This window comes from Camelina sativa, chromosome 17, assembly GCF_030686135.1.
Source record: "Camelina sativa cultivar CO46 ecotype springtype chromosome 17, ASM3068613v1".
Classification (NCBI taxonomy): Eukaryota; Viridiplantae; Streptophyta; class Magnoliopsida; order Brassicales; family Brassicaceae; genus Camelina; species Camelina sativa.
In genome coordinates this window covers 31084783-31101550 of record NC_141896.1, presented here as the reverse complement: position 1 = coordinate 31101550, position 16768 = coordinate 31084783, and the positions used below count along the sequence as shown (strand labels likewise).

The 16768-nt window shown below is 37.4% G+C and overlaps 4 protein-coding genes and 1 long non-coding RNA gene across 13 annotated transcripts; 2 read left to right on the top strand and 3 right to left on the bottom strand.

The window, feature by feature from the left end:
* Positions 1–577: 577 nt before the first annotated feature.
* LOC147924546 (uncharacterized) lies at positions 578–1018 on the top strand. Its single transcript, XR_015586450.1, has 2 exons — positions 578–731; positions 878–1018. It is a non-coding gene; the product is annotated as an uncharacterized LOC147924546 (long non-coding RNA).
* A 912-nt stretch (positions 1019–1930) lies between these two features.
* Positions 1931–3506, bottom strand: LOC104757975 (peroxidase 9-like). The gene is made up of 4 exons (XM_010480767.3): positions 3122–3506; positions 2849–3040; positions 2595–2760; positions 1931–2489 (listed from the first exon to the last, which is right to left on the bottom strand). The coding sequence occupies exons 1-4, from the start codon at positions 3389–3391 to the stop codon at positions 2077–2079; spliced, it is 1041 nt and encodes a 346-aa protein (XP_010479069.1). The 5' UTR covers positions 3392–3506; the 3' UTR covers positions 1931–2076.
* A 511-nt stretch (positions 3507–4017) lies between these two features.
* Positions 4018–5649, bottom strand: LOC104757974 (uncharacterized). Its single transcript, XM_010480766.2, has 2 exons — positions 5214–5649; positions 4018–4784 (listed from the first exon to the last, which is right to left on the bottom strand). The coding sequence occupies exons 1-2, from the start codon at positions 5516–5518 to the stop codon at positions 4292–4294; spliced, it is 798 nt and encodes a 265-aa protein (XP_010479068.1). The 5' UTR covers positions 5519–5649; the 3' UTR covers positions 4018–4291.
* A 342-nt stretch (positions 5650–5991) lies between these two features.
* Positions 5992–7810, top strand: LOC104757973 (uncharacterized). The gene is made up of 5 exons (XM_019239170.2): positions 5992–6478; positions 6562–6689; positions 6774–6886; positions 7008–7193; positions 7413–7810. Exons 1-5 carry the CDS (start codon positions 6156–6158, stop codon positions 7440–7442), a joined length of 780 nt encoding a protein of 259 aa, XP_019094715.1. The 5' UTR covers positions 5992–6155; the 3' UTR covers positions 7443–7810.
* A 486-nt stretch (positions 7811–8296) lies between these two features.
* LOC104757972 (pre-mRNA-processing protein 40A) lies at positions 8297–16552 on the bottom strand. Of its 9 annotated transcripts, none has more exons than XM_087494497.1 (29): positions 16290–16454; positions 16104–16181; positions 15621–15783; positions 15463–15525; positions 15188–15376; positions 14585–14646; positions 14272–14341; positions 13282–13334; positions 13140–13197; positions 12796–13061; positions 12641–12710; positions 12297–12395; positions 12105–12173; positions 11922–11999; positions 11667–11753; positions 11541–11575; positions 11348–11453; positions 10906–10986; positions 10730–10819; positions 10609–10662; positions 10410–10526; positions 10231–10329; positions 10081–10128; positions 9913–10005; positions 9457–9564; positions 9318–9382; positions 9119–9221; positions 8723–9034; positions 8297–8628 (listed from the first exon to the last, which is right to left on the bottom strand). In XM_087494497.1, exons 5-29 carry the CDS (start codon positions 15311–15313, stop codon positions 8491–8493), a joined length of 2487 nt encoding a protein of 828 aa, XP_087350623.1. In that variant the 5' UTR covers positions 15314–15376; positions 15463–15525; positions 15621–15783; positions 16104–16181; positions 16290–16454; the 3' UTR covers positions 8297–8490. The 9 variants fall into 9 exon arrangements, with proteins under 9 accessions (XP_087350623.1, XP_087350622.1, XP_010479063.2 ...); XM_087494496.1 differs by having other exon boundaries at positions 15621–15780; XM_010480761.3 differs by having other exon boundaries at positions 15463–15783; positions 16290–16552.
* Between the last annotated feature and the right edge of the window lie 216 nt (positions 16553–16768).

Below are 16768 nucleotides of genomic sequence, written 5' to 3'. Positions count from 1 at the left end.
AAAATGAATAAGTGAAAGATTGTTAAAGATTGCTAGAGAGTTTTGTTGATTAGTTTTCTAAAATCTTGTAAAGTCTTCCAAACAATCCCTGTATTTTTATGATACTTTCCATGACTTTATTTTGTAAAGAAAGTGTCTAAAATCATGAACCAATAACATAATAATTGAATTCATTAACAATCCTAGATTCTTTTGTTTTAATTGAATAACAAAAAACTTGTAATGACTTTATAAAAGTCTGAATCCAATAACCCAGATTTGTTAAGATTTTAAATGACTTTTTACAAATCACAAACTAATAACACTAAACTTTAACAGAGTTTAACAAAATCTTGATCTAATAACAACAGATTCTACATAACATTTAAAATCTTTAAAATTCTACTCAAATCTTAAACCAATAATCCCCACTTAAGCATTTAAGTAAATTGTAAAAATTGCAATTTGTGAGATTTAGGTAAAATTTTATTAAATGTAACTTGAGAAAAAAAGATTTTTAGTAAATAAAGAAATTTAATATTCTAAATTTATAAATTACGATTATATAGATGAACCTGAGCTTCTAATTATAATAATTAACGTTAAAAAAATGTAACCATCGAATTCATTATTGTTTTCATATCCACCCAAAACTCATTAAACCTCTTTCTTGATCTGAAATCGACAATCATGAGTCTTCAATAATGAATCAAGATGTGATCACCAAGATTCTTTGACATTGTTTGGTGTAGGTACGTAATTCAATTGTAATAGAGAGCGTATAAGATTATGTGCTTTTCCATTTCAAATTTGGAAGAACCAATTTTATATTTGACTATATTTTAAGTAAAGTATGATGAATAAATAAATTTCTCTTTTTCACATTTATTTTTGACAGGGTAAATTGCGCAAAAAAAAACTTCATAGATCACTTGATTTTCTACTTACAGAAAGAGTAAAGATTGAAGCTTGTAAATTGTGATGTAGATTATGGAATGTTATTTTGTATTAGTGTATAAAAATAAGATATTTAATTTCTATATGTCATTTTTTACTAAACTATACTCCCCTATGTTTTAACCTGAACATGTCTTTGAGATGAACCAAGTACCTAGACATGTTCTTCGAGGTTCTTTCTCATTCTTCTTTATCGGTGGTCAAAAAATTCAGACTCCTGAACAAAGAATAAAACAAGAGAACATACACTTGTTCGTTTCTCAAACTCAATCTCCAAATAACCAATTCCATTTCCGGTTACTCGAGTACTCTTGAGGACTAACTCTACACTCCCCTTTTGTCAAAGCGGCTCTTGGAAACAAACCTGAAGGAAGGACTGAAGTCCGCTCGATGTTTTACCCCGGGGAAGGGTAAAGATTGAAGCTTGTAACGCAAGTCATGGGATTTTGATTTGTGTTAATGATCGTCCGGTTAGAGGAAGATAACCAGAGGTCCAGAGTACAACATCATCTGCAAACCAACAAGTAACAACGACAGAGTACCTACCTTATCTTTTAACGAAACCAAAAACCCGCTATTTAACGGTAGGTCGGTAGCCCTCGGTTTAATGGTTATTGGGTCTAACCCTTTCCGGTATAAGATCATCCGGCTCTCGTACTTACCTCACAGTGAGGATAAGAGGTACATCCTCAATACCATTTTCGTCTGTAAAGTTTTTGATTCGGATTTTTTTGCATGGAAAGGATTGAACAATTTGGAACTACCGCGGAAGACATATTGAGTTGTTGCCTGTTGGAACTCTACCAACATCTTTTTACGGGTTTTTGCATTGGTTAATCCCCAAAAAAGTGATCCGGTTTTGCGGTTCCTGAGAATATAGCGAGCGCCAGCTCTCTAAATTTGACAAGCTACGAAGGAAAGCTGTTTAACTAGATCACTAGGGGAGATTTTTAATGAGTTCTAAATTTCACCAAATTTTTAATGGGTTCACTCCTTTAAACAACGAACGGTACATTTTCATTCATAAAGTTGTTTAACTAGATCACTAACATATTGAAAAAACATCACACGACGACTTATTTCTTCCTCGACCGCCATTAATACAATAATATGCTGAAAACAAAGTTTTTTCTTTTGTTTTTAATTAATCACATGACAACTCTTTCTGATCTCACCATTAAAACCAGTAAGAGGTTGAATGTTCCCCATGTTTACCATCGACCTTGCGAATTGTTGAAAGAAAAGGCTCTCGTCTTCTGCGTAAGCTTTCACTAATGCAGCAGTCTTGCCTACGTTGCCAGTGAGAAGCACTTCATCTGATGTCAATAAGCCTTTTCCCCATAGGAGGAGCTTGAAGTATGTGTTGTCGAATCTAGCAGGAGAGGCTAAGTCTAGAGGTGAAATGTTGCTGTCCCCTCCTGTTGGTGGACAAATCGATCTTAGACCATAGTAGTAAGACCTCTCTAGTGTCTCGTCTGGTTGGTTATTACCGTTTTGATTGTATAGCCTTTGTTTGAACGTTGTGCATCTCGCTACTCCAATCGTATGCGCTCCTGTAAGATTTTTGGTTCATTCAGTTTCACAGTTCTGTTCGGTTTTTATTCAGTGCAAAAATGTTATTATAACAAAAGAAGAATAATACATGTTATTAAGCTCACCTGATAGGGAAACAAGGTCTTCTTCGTTCAAACCTTTGCGTTGGAACATTGTTAAGAGGTTCTGAATAGTGGAGTTAGGTGCAGGAATGTTCGTGTTTGCGCCATTGAGGCTCGCTGTCCTCGAGTCTCTTCTCCCTAATGGAAGCTCCCATGATGGTCCACCGCTCTGTATTGAACCAAAAGAAATCAGAAAACTAAAGCTATATAACTCGTAAGTGCACCAATAGGTTCTCTTGAGGGTCTCTTTATTTTACCAGTACAGTTGAGCCACGAGCAGCAAGAGCTAGAATGTCGGCACAAGAGACGACTTGAGGGCAAACTTGCTCTAGTTTGGCTTTGATCTCATCGATGACTTGAAACCCTCTAATGGAGTTCTTGTTTGGTCCCGCATTCTTTTCACTTCTTATGGTAGCACTATCATCCAACAAGATTGATGCATCACATCCCTGTTTACACACAAAGTGTTTAACTGTTAAGCTTATAAAACACATAAAGGGAAAACAAAAATAGGTCATCATGACTTTTACCTGGACGAAGCAATCGTGGAAGTGAAGCCTGAGTAAAGATGCTGCCATTCTTGGCTCTTTAGCTATGGCTTTTTCAAGTACAGTCATGATAATCTCATCAGCTTGTGGGCAAGAGAATTGGTAAAATTGTGGGTAAAGACTTGAGGAAAAAGTTCCTCCAATGGGGCGATTACTTCTCCATCCAAATCCTAGACCTGAATGAGCAACAACAATATCAAAGGAGAACATGGCAAAGAGAACAAGACCAGGAGTAAGCATTGAGATAGCCATTTTTGTAACTTGAGAGTTTTTGATTTGAGATAATAGTAGAGTGGTGGGGGTTTTATACTTGAAGAGATTCCAAAAGCTAACTGCTCCCAGTTTACCAAATCCTATAATTTAGAATGTAAGTTAAGGAGAGAGACATGGTCAACTTATCCTTAGTATACCTCCTCTTTGTCTTTTTTTGAGGTCTACTACCAACTCCAAGAACTAATCCATGTGCCTAACTTTCACATGTGATCCCAACAAAAACGCCTTGTACCACTGTTAGGTAAGTCTTTCAACCATAAGCATCTGCACTATCTAACCCCCTTGTGTGTTCTATCATTCTATGAGAGTTGAACATTGAAAATGATAAGTGAACTGCTACACTGAGAAACAACTCTATACCAAATAAAGATTTTCTGTTCATTTATTATTTACAAAAAATCCGACATTAAGTTATCCACTCTCTGCATCTGAGTCTCTTGGTTACGAATCAAGACCAGAGCAATGCTACAGAATAATAGTTAGTTATGTTTTGACCCAAGTGTTTCATAGGTTCAAGCAGCTGTGCAAAACGAATATAAATAGTCACATTTCTTCAGAATGGATCCTCTATTTGGTTACTAACCATAGAAACTGCTTCAAAAAACTAAACATTAAATGAAAATTTTATAAAAGTTAGGAACCGATGTTACAGTCTTTTTAAAAGCGACACAGTTGTGTGTCTGGTATAGAAAATAACACTGTTTTGTTCAAAGATTCTAACGTAAAGAAAGAACCACAAAAACTAACACTTGTATAACTTGTCAGGTTGTGTCTACTCGTCCAAAATAAGCCATGATGTTGAGAATCTGATAGCTACAAACCAAACAAACGTATTGCCAGCAATCAGAAAACCACCATCATGGTTTGTATCATCATCACTCACTTTTTCTTGGATCCATCGGTTCCATAAGTGGGATTCGAGGTTTCAGATGAAGCTAAACTAGAACTGTTAGCAGACTGTGTAGAGGGAGAAGTATCTGACGATGCCTCTGTAATTCCAGCTGAGTACTTTTTGATCCTCAATGAAATTAAAACACTTGACAGGATCCCAAGTACTGGAAAAACATAACCCCAAACCTGACTTTTCTGTTTTCCAGCTACAGAAGCCACAGCCATACCAGCAAGGCTACCGACTGAAGCGTTCTGCAAAATCATCGGGAGGCAGCCAATAACTGTGGGGAACAGGAAATCAGCTACAAACCGGACTTCAGTGGCTGCCAAAGCGTAGTTTATGACATAAGAAGGAATAGGCGAGAACCTCGCAAGAAGAACAAACTTCCAACCATCCCGCTCAACTCCTCTCGAGAGTATATTAAAGTATTTGTTTCCCTTAGCCCACCCAGTTGCTCTCGTTGAACTCTTAAAAACAAACCTGACAATACAAAAAAACATATGAGAAAATGGCAAGTGTTCATCTTCCAAGAGATAACTATGAAAGCTAACATCCTAGTTCCATTCTCCACCATATGTTAATTGTCAAATAGAGAATCACCATCACATCCACACACACATTATAGAATCTGAAGACATGGATTTCAAGAAAAGTTTTATGTATAAGGTTTCAACGATGGTGAACACCTACACAGGAAAATCTAAACCATCTCCAAAAGCAAGCAGAGTGTGTTAGCTAGCTATGAATTGAAGCATATAGTTTTCTATGAGTTGATCTGAATCCTAATCAATCAGAACAAATTCATACACTATAGACAGTTAGACACACATAAACGGTCGAGAAGCTCAATTTGAATCACATACACAGAAATGGATTAAAAAAACGCAGAGGAGAGGAGAAGAATGAGACCTGCCGATCCAGAAGGAGAAGGAAGCGGCGAGAACTTTGGCAGAGAAAACACAGAGAAGAGCAGGGAGGAATCCAAAGAGCATGGAAGCACCAGCTTCAAAGAAGACGGCGTGAGGGAGGCATAGAGCTAAGGTTACGGTGTGAACCGCTACATACGTCGGAATCGCCCAAATCCCGAGCCGATCTGACCATTCCTTCAGCGTTTCTAACGCCGCTTCTTTGTTCCATCCGTATCGAGTCGTGCCTTGTCTCACGACTATTGCAATTATCGCCACCGTGGCTGCGATCACCAACCATTTCTTCATCCCGGAGCTCAGAGATCGGAAGAGAGAGAGAGAGAGAGAGAGAGTACTCGATTTTGTTTTGTTGCCTGTGATTAAAAAACGGTTAAATTGCTAAATAAACCCTCAATCTTTCAATGTTTTGCAAATATATCCTTTGATCTACAAAACTTGCAAAAAAGACTTTAGACTATTATTTAAAAACTCACCAGGAACAAGTAACACCACAATATTATAGGGAAAAATGTAGAAAAGCATCAATTTATCAAAAATGGTAAAATTAAATATATAATTATTACTGATTTTCAAAATAAATTATGAACTGACTCTAATTTTCAAAAACTTGAGAAAATGAGAAAGACAAAGACTTTATAATTTGCTCATAATGTACCATAAATATTATAAAACTGAGTATAATATAATAAGTTCTAGATTTTAGTATTAAAAACTAAAAAACTAGTAAAAAAATAATTTTATGTATTTTCTGCATAAATAAGTAAATAATCATGAAAGCAAAATAAATAGTTGGTATATTTTTGTGAATTTTTTTAAATATTAATTTTTTTAAAAAAATTGTTTCATTGAAAAGAAAAGTGAAGAGATAAATATATATGGTTGTCGGACGATTGGCTTCCAACAAAGGCATAGATAGAAGAAGAGAATGTTAGTTCTTCGCACTCCCGCCGGACCTGTCTCTGCCGTCAGATTCATCACCAAATCCAATCCTTCTGCTTTCTCTTCTTCCGATTCATGGCTCGTCCCCGCTCCCAACACTCGCCGGCGAAAACGCGTCGTCCTCGCTCTCTCTAACCCCGACGGAAGCGTCAAGTCCAAACCCACTACTACTACTACCTCAGCTTCTCAAATCCCTTCTTCAGGAGATGAAACAGTTTTCGTGGGTCAGGAGAATGTTCCTTTAGAGGGTGTGATTCAATTCGATAAGCCATCATCTTCCACTTCATCTTCGAAGTTCACCAAATGGGGGTAATAAAAACTCTTACTTTACTTTGGGAATGGTTTGCTTTTTTTTTTTTGTTATTTCAATTTGTGTGTAATTTTATCTTCAGACGTGTGGCGTTACTTGCTGGTGGAGATGTATTGGCTTTGCTTACCTTCTCTGCAATTGGGAGATTTAGCCATGGTTTCCCTGTTTTCTCCATTGACACTCTCCACACAGCTGACCCTTTTATTGCTGGTATTGGTTCTTTATCACCTACTCTTATCAGTTTTGCGTTTCAGAAGCTTTGTTTCAAATAAAAATGGAAACTTTGTGTGGCAGGGTGGTTTCTGAGTGCGTATTTCTTGGGAGGATATGCGGAGGAAGGGAGAGGAATGAAAGGTCGGTCTAAAGCTGTGGTTGCAGCTGCGAAATCGTGGATTGTTGGAGCTCCGGTAAGGCTACATTAACCAATGTGAAAAAGCACCAATCTAGCTAGTAATAGTGTTTGACATGTACCTTTTAGGGATGTTAGTGTCTCTGTTAATTAATGAAAGGTTGTTCCTTTCATTGCAGCTTGGAATAGTCATTAGGTCAGCTTCATCGGGTCACATCCCGGCTTCTAGCTTTCTGTTGGTGACAATGGGAAGTACTGCTGTGTTACTTATTGGGTGGAGAGCACTGTTATTCAGTGTGCTTCCTACAGAGTCCAAGAAGAAAGATGATACGTATCGGAAGGGTAGCGCATTCGAACTATTTGAGGTATGTGAATGCATTCTCTATTTCCTAACGTTGGCATTATCCTGTAGGTGCTTGTATGTTGTGATTATATATAGTAAGACAAAGCGAGATGTTGGTCTTTTTGTAGAAATTGTTTGTTTGTAGTACAAAGCTGGAACCTTAGCTTACATCTGTTCTATATTTAGCATGTCAGTTCAAAGGTGATTCTAATGATGTGTGATTTCATTTATGTTGTTGCAGTTGCTTACTTCATTGATAAGACGGTGGTGAAGGCGAGCATCCATAAACGTGTGAGTGGATGGAGGTTGAGATTCAACATGCACAAAATTGTACATGTACTTTTTGGCACAGTCGCCAAGAGATCATAAATAGATGAGTGTTGAAAAATTTGAGGACCAACTGTAATATCGATATAGTTGCAGTGCGCAGTGGAGGAGAAGACAACGATGAGAGATGATGAGTACTTGTTATCTCTAGTCATTGGATATAGCAATTCATACGATATGTTTTAAATTGAAGCTGTGGGTTAGCCAGTGTTCCAAGACCTCATTGCAGGCCAACTTCTTTTGGTTAAATGTTCTAACAAGATGTATGAATACTCAAAAAGAGCCTCTAAGTAAACGAAATATGAAAGACAATGGTAGATGCCTAAGAAATATATCAAAAGATGGTAATGAATTGTAATGGTTGATTAGAGTGTCAATTGGGGTGTTAGCAGGTGTAAGTTATGGAGAAGATCAATTATGTATTAATAAATATTCGATTGATTGGTCTGAGGTTATTGATAAAAAAAGATTTGTCTAGGTCACTTCGTTTCTTTTTGTTCAAGTACTAAGTACTAAGGATGCTAAGTTTACTGCTTCCCGGCAAAAGGTATGAGAGATTAACAGAACTAGCCAACTAGGGATTTATTTTGAGGATGGTTGGATTCCATACTAGAAATACCTTGCGTACAAATGCATTGACCTTTCATGCGACTGGCAGGAATTGGGATTTGATGGTGCCAATTTAAAATTTTGAAATAGGTGAACATTCAATTTAACCAAGTTACTAAAGAGAGTTCCATTTAACCCATTTAACCAAGTTACTAACAGAGAGGACGTACCCAAGTAGAAATCAGTCTATTTTAGGATGTTTTTTCCCATTGACGGTAATAGTTAAAGATTTTGGTATTTATCCAATTAACAAAGAAATGAAAAGAAAGTATACGTATCCTTACAAAGTGTGAAGATGAATCAAGAAAGAAAGCACATTGAGATGTATAACGGTTTCAGATGAAGCAAAAATGTAAGAAACACTTCTTACCACTTGTCAGCGGTTAATGTCGGATTTCGCCATCCTCCCCAACCTCTCCATCCTCTAGCTCGTCATAACCACTTCGACGACCACCCTCCCTTTGCTCTTTCTTCTGTCTTTTATGCCGGTTTTCACTATCAGATTCAGGCGAGTTTGCGTGCTAGCAAGAAACCATAACCCTCTTAGTTTTGAATCTTAATTCCACCAAACAAATTTCAAGCTTAGCTGACTCAGAATTGAAGTCTAGGGAGTACCTTTCTTGATTTTTTTCTATCATTACCATGTTTACGGGAGGATTTCTTTGACTCTTCTCTGTCATCTCTATCAGAACTGACATCTTCATCAGAATTGTGATGCCGTCTCCGATGTTTTCGGTCTCGATCTTTTCCCTTTCTTTTCTCCTCTTTGTGACCTTCGCTCGCTTCTACAGCAGTCTCACCATCTGATTCTTCCCTTTTACTCCTCTCTTTTCCCCTCTCTTTTCCACGTTCCCTTTCCTTTTCCCTTCTCTCCTTATCCTTGTCTTTCCGCTTCTCCTTCTCATCCCTTTCCTTCTCTTTTCTAACCTGAAAAGAAAAGAGACAATAAAGTCTTAGAGACCCGTTTTTACATAAAAGAGAAATAAATTTCCTGGGACGACAAATCAGTACCTTTTCCTCATCACGCTTACGCTCCTTTTCCTTTGCCTTTTCTTGTAAGCTCGTTATGTATTCCTCAAATAACCCTCTGCTAGCACTTTCATCTCCAATCGATCTGCAGATATTCGAAATGGGACATTAAGAAGGTAGAACTACAACCTTTTGTTTTAATTACGGTGAAGCATCCAATACAAAGCTATAAACTATTTACCTGTACTCTTGACTTTCTTCAATCAGTGGTTTGGTATCTTCCCAATTTGAAGCTGCGGTTATTTCCTAAACCAATAACACTATGTTTAACGTCCCAGAGAATCCAGTCAGAATAGAAAGTCACCACGGGTAAGATATACCTTGAGAGTGCGCAACAGATTGGTAAATTCTTCAGCCATACGCTGAAGCTTTCTGGCCTCTTTTTCTTCTTTTTCCTTCATTCTCTCAACCAAATCATCATATATAAGCTGATAAACAAGGGAAAAAAAATATCAGAGCATATTTCAACTGAACTTTGAAAGAATATCATCATCTCTGCTGTACTAAAGACAATCTGTCAATCAGAATTTTATCCAGAACATTAGTTAAGACATGATTATGCAAATCTCATCAAAAATGAATCTAGAAGTACGTGAAAAATAACTCATTGCAGGTGTCAGATGGGTTAAAGCATTCCAGGAACAACAATTTAAACTATAGAAACAGAAGTTTGAACCAGTAGCTTATATATTTATTCCAATATACACAAATCAGATAACAGTAACTGTTGATTAATTTATCTGATGACACATGTTTTTTCACAAATAAGCCCGTACCTTTAAATTTATGTCTGATACTGGTTGAGGACTGAGATCTTCTAATATAGCAGATTTAAAATCTTCAAACAGCCAAGAGAAGACCATGGAAATCTGGTGGTAGACAAAGGGATTAGTAAAATGTTTGGTATAGTAATAAGCAGAAATACAAGCTATCCGTTGACTTGCCTTTCTTGATTTCATAGCTTCCTTTACGCGACTCTTATCCTCATGATACTGTCAATCAAACACACAAAAATGATTAGATTATCACAACACAACTATCAGATTCACGCAAATCTACCCATAGAGAAATATAATTTATCTAGTCCCAATTACCTGTTTCTCTAACTCTTCTGTGACATCTTCGAACAAGTCTTTCGGAGTTGAGCCAGACGTATTAGATGCAACAGCTTGGTATTGGGGCAACTCCTTTAACTGTACACAAAATAACTGAGTGAAAGAATCCAATATAAAATATAATTTTTCCAGAAAAGGGGTCTAAACTGGTGAGACACCTCAATGCAATAATCCAACCAGTACGTCTTGGCTGTAAGGGTACCAGCAGCAACATGTTCTTCCAATAGTGTACGAAATGCATCACGGTTTTTTCTCTCGGCCCGCCTTACATGTTCCTAGCTCCACAAGAAAACGAAACCATGAGCATTGGACTTTTAAGAGGAAAAATTAGGTTACAACCCTGAACATTGACCTTACTTTCTCTACTTTCTTCAGCTCCTCTTCTTCCTTCTCTAGTTCAAGAATGTATTCCTGGAATAACAAACATTAGAAACAAATTCTAATGTGGCATCCTGAACTACTTGATGAAATAACTTACCTCAAAACCAATCAGGCGATCTATCTTTTCAAGACAGAATCTTTCATCATCCTCCAGTCTATCTTGAACTTTGCGCCATTGTGTACCAGCCTTAAAACAAGTATTATAAAAGGCATTATGGCAAGGTCTACGAAAAAAAAGGTTTGCAGGAATAAGAATCACAAACAATGATTTACTTTGATAAAGTCACAGGTTTCAAGAAACTTCCGATACTCAGCCATATGTTGCCGATGTTCCTCCTGTGCCTTATTTCTTTCCTGCACATTGCGGATTCATGATGTCAATTTAATTAATGAACTTTCCCCTTCTACAAAGCAAAACATTGTATTCTCAATCGATGCTTCAAAAAGTATCATGCCCGTGCACCAGATATTTTCTCAGCGACAATCTAAGCACCCACACAAATTACTGTGGATTTAAGACATGCCTCTTGCATCATACCAAGCGAGAAAACCATTTGAACCGTCATAACAAAAACAAATTTCTCTGGTCCAACACCTTCATGTGCATAGGCATGCCATGTTTTGCTTAGCAGCACAAAGTATCATACCAAACAACAAACAGCCAAATCTACACATGAAAACGAAAAGCCCCCAAAAAAGAAGCCAGATGATTTACCTTCCTCTCAAGTTCCACAATATAATTGTCAAAAAGATCTTCACGATCCCTTGAACGGTCAACAGCTTTAAAGCGCTCATCATTTTCAAACAAACTCATTGCTTTGCTGGTGAGGAAATAGTTTCCATTAGCAAATGTCATGCATACAATAAAGAAAAGAACCAAAGATCTTATAATTAACTGAAAGCCATACCTCCATTTTATGGATGATGAAAGCTCTTCACACTCCTGAAGTCAAGAAATTTTATTAGAACAACAAAAGGTCATCAGTCACACTAAACAAACCAAACACCGAACTTCTGACTCCTTTGGTACATACCTCTAGCATCTTGACAAATTCTTCCCGAGCTTTCTTCTGTCTTCTTCGTCTTTCTTCAGCTTCCACTTTTTTCCTTTGACCAAGATACTGGAGAATTTAATTTGACAGTCAGGTGTAAGCATTAGTGCTACTGAAAGTCGAAATTTACCAGTGAAAACATAATTACATCACAAATAAAGAGTGCAACACATTATTTGACAAGGTAAATAAAAAATGCAATTCCACATTATAGCTAAGAACTAAGAAACTATATACCTCGTTAAAAGCTTGTTTCCGCTCACCTAGAGTCCTCAAAGCTCCATACCTTTTGTCGTGAACAATCTCTTTCAATGTCTACAAGGACTCAAGGAGATGATACGGTCAGCAATGAAGCAAGTAGATGGTTAGGAAGAGGATGCTGAAATATCGATCAAAGACACACATATACTAGCACATTACCTGTTCCCATGTCCAGTCAGAATGAACATTTACAGATTCCAAAAGAGACTTGAAAGCAGCTTTAGCCTCCTAGAAAAAAAAATAACCAAAATAGTACAAAAATAGATGGATGGCAAACAATTGCACTTGCACACGAAAACGTTATGCTACAGAAAAGAGACATCATGAGGAGAAAATAGGATAAGAAATTACCTGCTTAGTAGCATATACCATAGGTTCCTCAACATTTGCTTTGTCGCCTGCAGGTGACAGATTTGCTTTTCCATTCACCGACATTTCCTTATTGTCAGCCTAACAAAACATTCGAAATAATGAGAAAGCATACCATGATGTAACGCTTGACCATAAATATTCATGACACCACCACATCATCACACGTATAGTAATTATTATACATAACTTTTCCAATAACTCGAACATGTTAATGTGAACTCTGTTTACATGAAGCTGAAGTAGAAACAGGCAAACGGAAAACATATGAATAAACTTTTAGAATCTAGGCAAATCATTGTAGAAAAGAATAGTTAAAATCATGCCTCGTTGTTTTGTGCTGTAGCTCCATTATTTGAATCATTTGCCCCCCGAGACGGTAAATTATCTGCTTTTCTGTTAAGATGGGCACAAAACCTAAATTCAGAGGCATGATAGAGTGTATAATCATCAAACAAAACTTCCCAAGGAAAAATAGTACATTGCAGTAGCCTCAGTATCAGTAGCTGCAGCAGACGTTGGAGTAACAGGAGCAACTGAGGGAGGACGGGTGACAGGTACAGCCAAACCCGCTTGGATAGGGCTTGAAGAATGTCCAGGAAGTGTTGAAGATGTGCTGGGAGCAACAGAGGTCGCAGAGCTAACCGTTGGATCAGATGAGGATGCAACATTGTGGGACAGAGGAGTAGATCCAGCTTCGGAAAGGGACCTCTTTTCACTAGCTAGTTGGGCTTGTTCCCGTGCTAACTGCATACAACAACTACACAGGTTTAACATAGGCTTTGCATTGGGGAATGTATATGAGAGAGAAATAAATTGGTAGACCTTCAAATCTTCTGGAATTGTCCACTTAGACTCCTTTGTAACCTTGTTATAATAATATCTGTGTAAATTGAATCAACTAATCAGTTGCAACAATAGAAAATAAGCATTATACAAATACCAAAAGAAATTCAAAGATGCCTACTTCTTTCCATCAGCTGTTGTAAATTCCTTCCATACAGTGGATGCATCTGCCCGCTGTAGAAAAAGATTTTAGATTGCAAGAAACTATAAAAATGCATATACATGGTAGATTTTGATCAATCAATCAAGTCTGTTTCTACAGAAACCCAGAATGTCATTAAAAGGTTACGGGATCAAAGTGGAAAAAAGAAAGACGTATGTGCTCCTATATGCATCGTAGCAATGAATATATCAACAAGGCAGGATTTTATCAGGCCAATCAACCAAATTAAGTTCATAAACGTCAAGAAAGAAACCAAGACAGGATTTTATTAGGTCAATCAAATAACTTGTTTCAAAATACCCCCAAACTGGTTGCCATTTGCATTCAAATATCATTCTTCTAGTATATGATTTCCAACAAAGTTAAAAAACAACATGCATATACAGATTTGATGCAAAAAAAAAATAGTTATGTAAAACAGAAATAAGCAGAGAGGGCTCAAATATACTACTAAACAGCACAGCATACCACTGAAGAAAGTGAGACAAGAATACTATCGAAGTTCTTCTATTCGTATAATGAAAACAAGGACAGAGTCTAAAAAAACATAATTTTAATATAAAACAAGAAAAAGACGATCAGAAAAATATTTAATAGAACAAACATCATAAATTAGCCATCCGATCCCAGCCTGACTATAAAGTTGTCACCTAAGAATTTACACAAAAGAAGTAAGAAACAGCGGAGCATCGGTAGCCTGTTTTAATAAAGTGAAAGCTGCTTTAGATGAGCACGTAGCAGTCATTATATATCTTCACAGTTACCAGTGAGTCTCCAAATCAGTGGAAAAGAATACGCAAATGACACAGTTCAACATCATTTTTCTAGACAAAGCATGCAACCGTTTACATAACAGTAAAGTGGACACACCAACTAAAAGACTGATAAGATTCAACGACCAGCAAGATAAAAATCATCATAGAAGACTGGCTACTTTATAAGTCTCACCTCAAGTGGTGTCATCAGTTCAAGAGGTTTCTCCCAGCTTGATTGTTTAGTCTGCTTGTTGTAATAATACCTAGAAAAGATAAGTATTTATCAGATCACCCGAAAAGTTTTAGACTCCATAGACTTAAAGCCATGACACAAACATCTGCATGGACCTTATGAAAGGTTCAAAATATGAGAAGCTTACGAACAATTTCCAACTAAACTAATCAATTTCGATTGGGAACTGCATGAACACTAAACTACGGTACAAAGAGAAACATGTAGGACGATAATTGGTGCCAAAACATGAAACAGTGATTCAGTAACATACTTTCTCCCATCAGCAGATGTATGCTCCTGCCAGTCAGATGCAGATTGTGGAGTCGAGCTTCCCTGGAATCAAAATCCAACATGAATTTTTAAGCTACAATTGCATAGGAGAAATAGTGCATAAAGAAATACAAATAAGTTTGATAAGAGGTCATCAACAATGCCATATCAGCTAGTTAGTAATTGAGTATATATAGGAAAAGGTTCTGATGTGTAGAGGTATCAAGTATTTTGTGGTTTGCTAGGGGCCTCTTGCGGCTTGGAAGAGTTTTTGGGTTCTCATCAACAAAACCGTACGTTTTCAAACCTTATTCGAGTTTAAGCTAAGTCAAGGTCCAGAGGAGGTGCACATAGTATTTAATAAATCTAAACAATTCGATGTCTATATAAAACTTTGCTAATCAGTTGAGGAACGCTCGATTCATATACAAATACTATCTCAAAATAGTCCAGAGGAAGATTGAAACGCTATAAATGGTAGAAGACAACTCAACATAATATGATTTGGAATTCTAGTAAGAGATGGTTTCATAATTAGTAACAGATTTAAGCATCAATACAAGTCACCAAAACATATTTATGATCAGTAATCGTAGCCACTTACTGGGTCTGTGGAATGTGCGACTGGTGTTTGTTGCCCAGTCTGCTGCACAGGGGAAACAAGTGATGTACTTTGATTTACAGGAACAGGCCAAGCGTTTGCTGCTGGAGGGACGCCGGCTGCATGCATCTGAGAATTTGGTTGGACCAATGATGGTGGTGGTTGTTGCTGAGGAAAAGTTGATGGTCCAAACTGTAGGAACAAGAATCCACTAGGAAAATGAAAACGAATCGTACATAAAGGTTATCCGCACACAAATATAAGAACAGAAGTCTCACAGTATATGAAGAAGAAAATGGAGGTCCAGATGTAACAAAGCCCGTCAGTGGAGGTGCATTTGGCTGTTGTTGAGTAGATCCAGAAGTGAGAATCTGGTTTGTTTGAATATAAGGAACTGATACAGCCTGTGACGATGATGTAATATGACCAGGCTGACCTGGTCTCACTGGAAAGAGCTGCTGCTGCTGCTGTATGGGCTGAGAAAACTGTGGAGGCTGACTCTGAGCATTTGGAGGTACATGTACATAGGGATGAAAAGGCTGTGAAGCTGCAGGAACAAAATGCTGACCCTGCTGCCCAGGAACCATCGGCCGAAACTGCTGGAAAAATAGTCTCATAAGCACATCTTATAGATAACAGACTAGTGGAAATCAGTAGTAGGTGGAGAAACTAACACTATAAATCTTTCGCTACATCAATGAGAGAGACTAGAGATCAAAGAAACCTAATTCGTATGAGCATGATCAATTAAACTTCGTCAAAGTCTCTCTAGTCTAAGCTGAAGAGAGCTTCTCAATTAATTGTATCGAAGACCTTCGCTAAAATCAAATTGCTTAGAACATATCAATTGAGTTGCTTCGAATTCCAGAACGAACTAAGAGAGAGAGAGAGAGAGAGCCAACTTTGGCACTTTTCGCACCTGGGCACCAGAAGACGGGGGAGGATTATTCGACATTCTCCCACAAAATAGAGCTTCCTTTACAACTTACGGCTTAATCTGAAGAGCAAAATATCCCAACTTCGAGCTCAATAATTTCAGAGGGAGGACATGTAGATAGCGAAAAGAGAGGAGCAAAAACCCTAACTAGTAGACGAAAGCACATACCAGGGCCAATGATGAATCAGAGAGTATCGAGAAGGACGACGAAGTCTCACCAAACGGAGCTTTTCTTAACCCTAATCGGAACTGAGAGCGAGAGCGGAACGGAACTACTCCGAATTGCGAAAACAAAACAAGTTTGTCGACGAACAACCCCACACGAATCCAGTCGACAGATGTTGTTGCTTTGCTTTTTTAATTTAGTTACAAACGGCATGTAGTCCTGACGTCACCGCTTAGTACTGTATTTTTTGGTTCGGTTTTTCTTTGTGATTTCAGATTTCCGGTTTAGTAATAATGCGTATACCTGAGTTAAGATGGATGGTTTTGTTAATGTTAATGTTAAAGTTTTTGGTTCAAATTCGAATTATATAAAGATTAGTTATTTCTGGATACAAAATTTAACTTTGTGCCCAATAAGAGTAGCATTAGACGGTGATTAATTATCAACGCATAATTAAACGTCATTTTTAAGTTTGGTAAAT

Coding starts and splice junctions, on each gene's coding strand:
- LOC104757975 (XM_010480767.3), bottom strand. CDS start 3,391: ATGGCTATCTCAATGCTTACTCCTGGTCTTGTTCTCTTTGCCATGTTC. Junction 3,041..3,121: donor TCCACGATTGCTTCGTCCAG/GTAAAAGTCATG, acceptor GTGTGTAAACAG/GGATGTGATGCATCAATCTT. Junction 2,490..2,594: donor AGACCTTGTTTCCCTATCAG/GTGAGCTTAATA, acceptor AAAATCTTACAG/GAGCGCATACGATTGGAGTA.
- LOC104757974 (XM_010480766.2), bottom strand. CDS start 5,518: ATGAAGAAATGGTTGGTGATCGCAGCCACGGTGGCGATAATTGCAATA. Junction 4,785..5,213: donor TTCTCCTTCTGGATCGGCAG/GTCTCATTCTTC, acceptor TTGTATTGTCAG/GTTTGTTTTTAAGAGTTCAA.
- LOC104757972 (XM_087494492.1), bottom strand. CDS start 16,139: ATGTCGAATAATCCTCCCCCGTCTTCTGGTGCCCAG. Junction 15,784..16,103: donor CCCCGTCTTCTGGTGCCCAG/GTGCGAAAAGTG, acceptor CTATTTTTCCAG/CAGTTTCGGCCGATGGTTCC. Junction 11,576..11,666: donor AATTTGTCAAGATGCTAGAG/GTATGTACCAAA, acceptor TCTTGACTTCAG/GAGTGTGAAGAGCTTTCATC.
- LOC104757973 (XM_019239170.2), top strand. CDS start 6,156: ATGTTAGTTCTTCGCACTCCCGCCGGACCTGTCTCTGCCGTCAGATTC. Junction 6,479..6,561: donor TCGAAGTTCACCAAATGGGG/GTAATAAAAACT, acceptor TTTTATCTTCAG/ACGTGTGGCGTTACTTGCTG. Junction 7,194..7,412: donor GCGCATTCGAACTATTTGAG/GTATGTGAATGC, acceptor ATGTTGTTGCAG/TTGCTTACTTCATTGATAAG.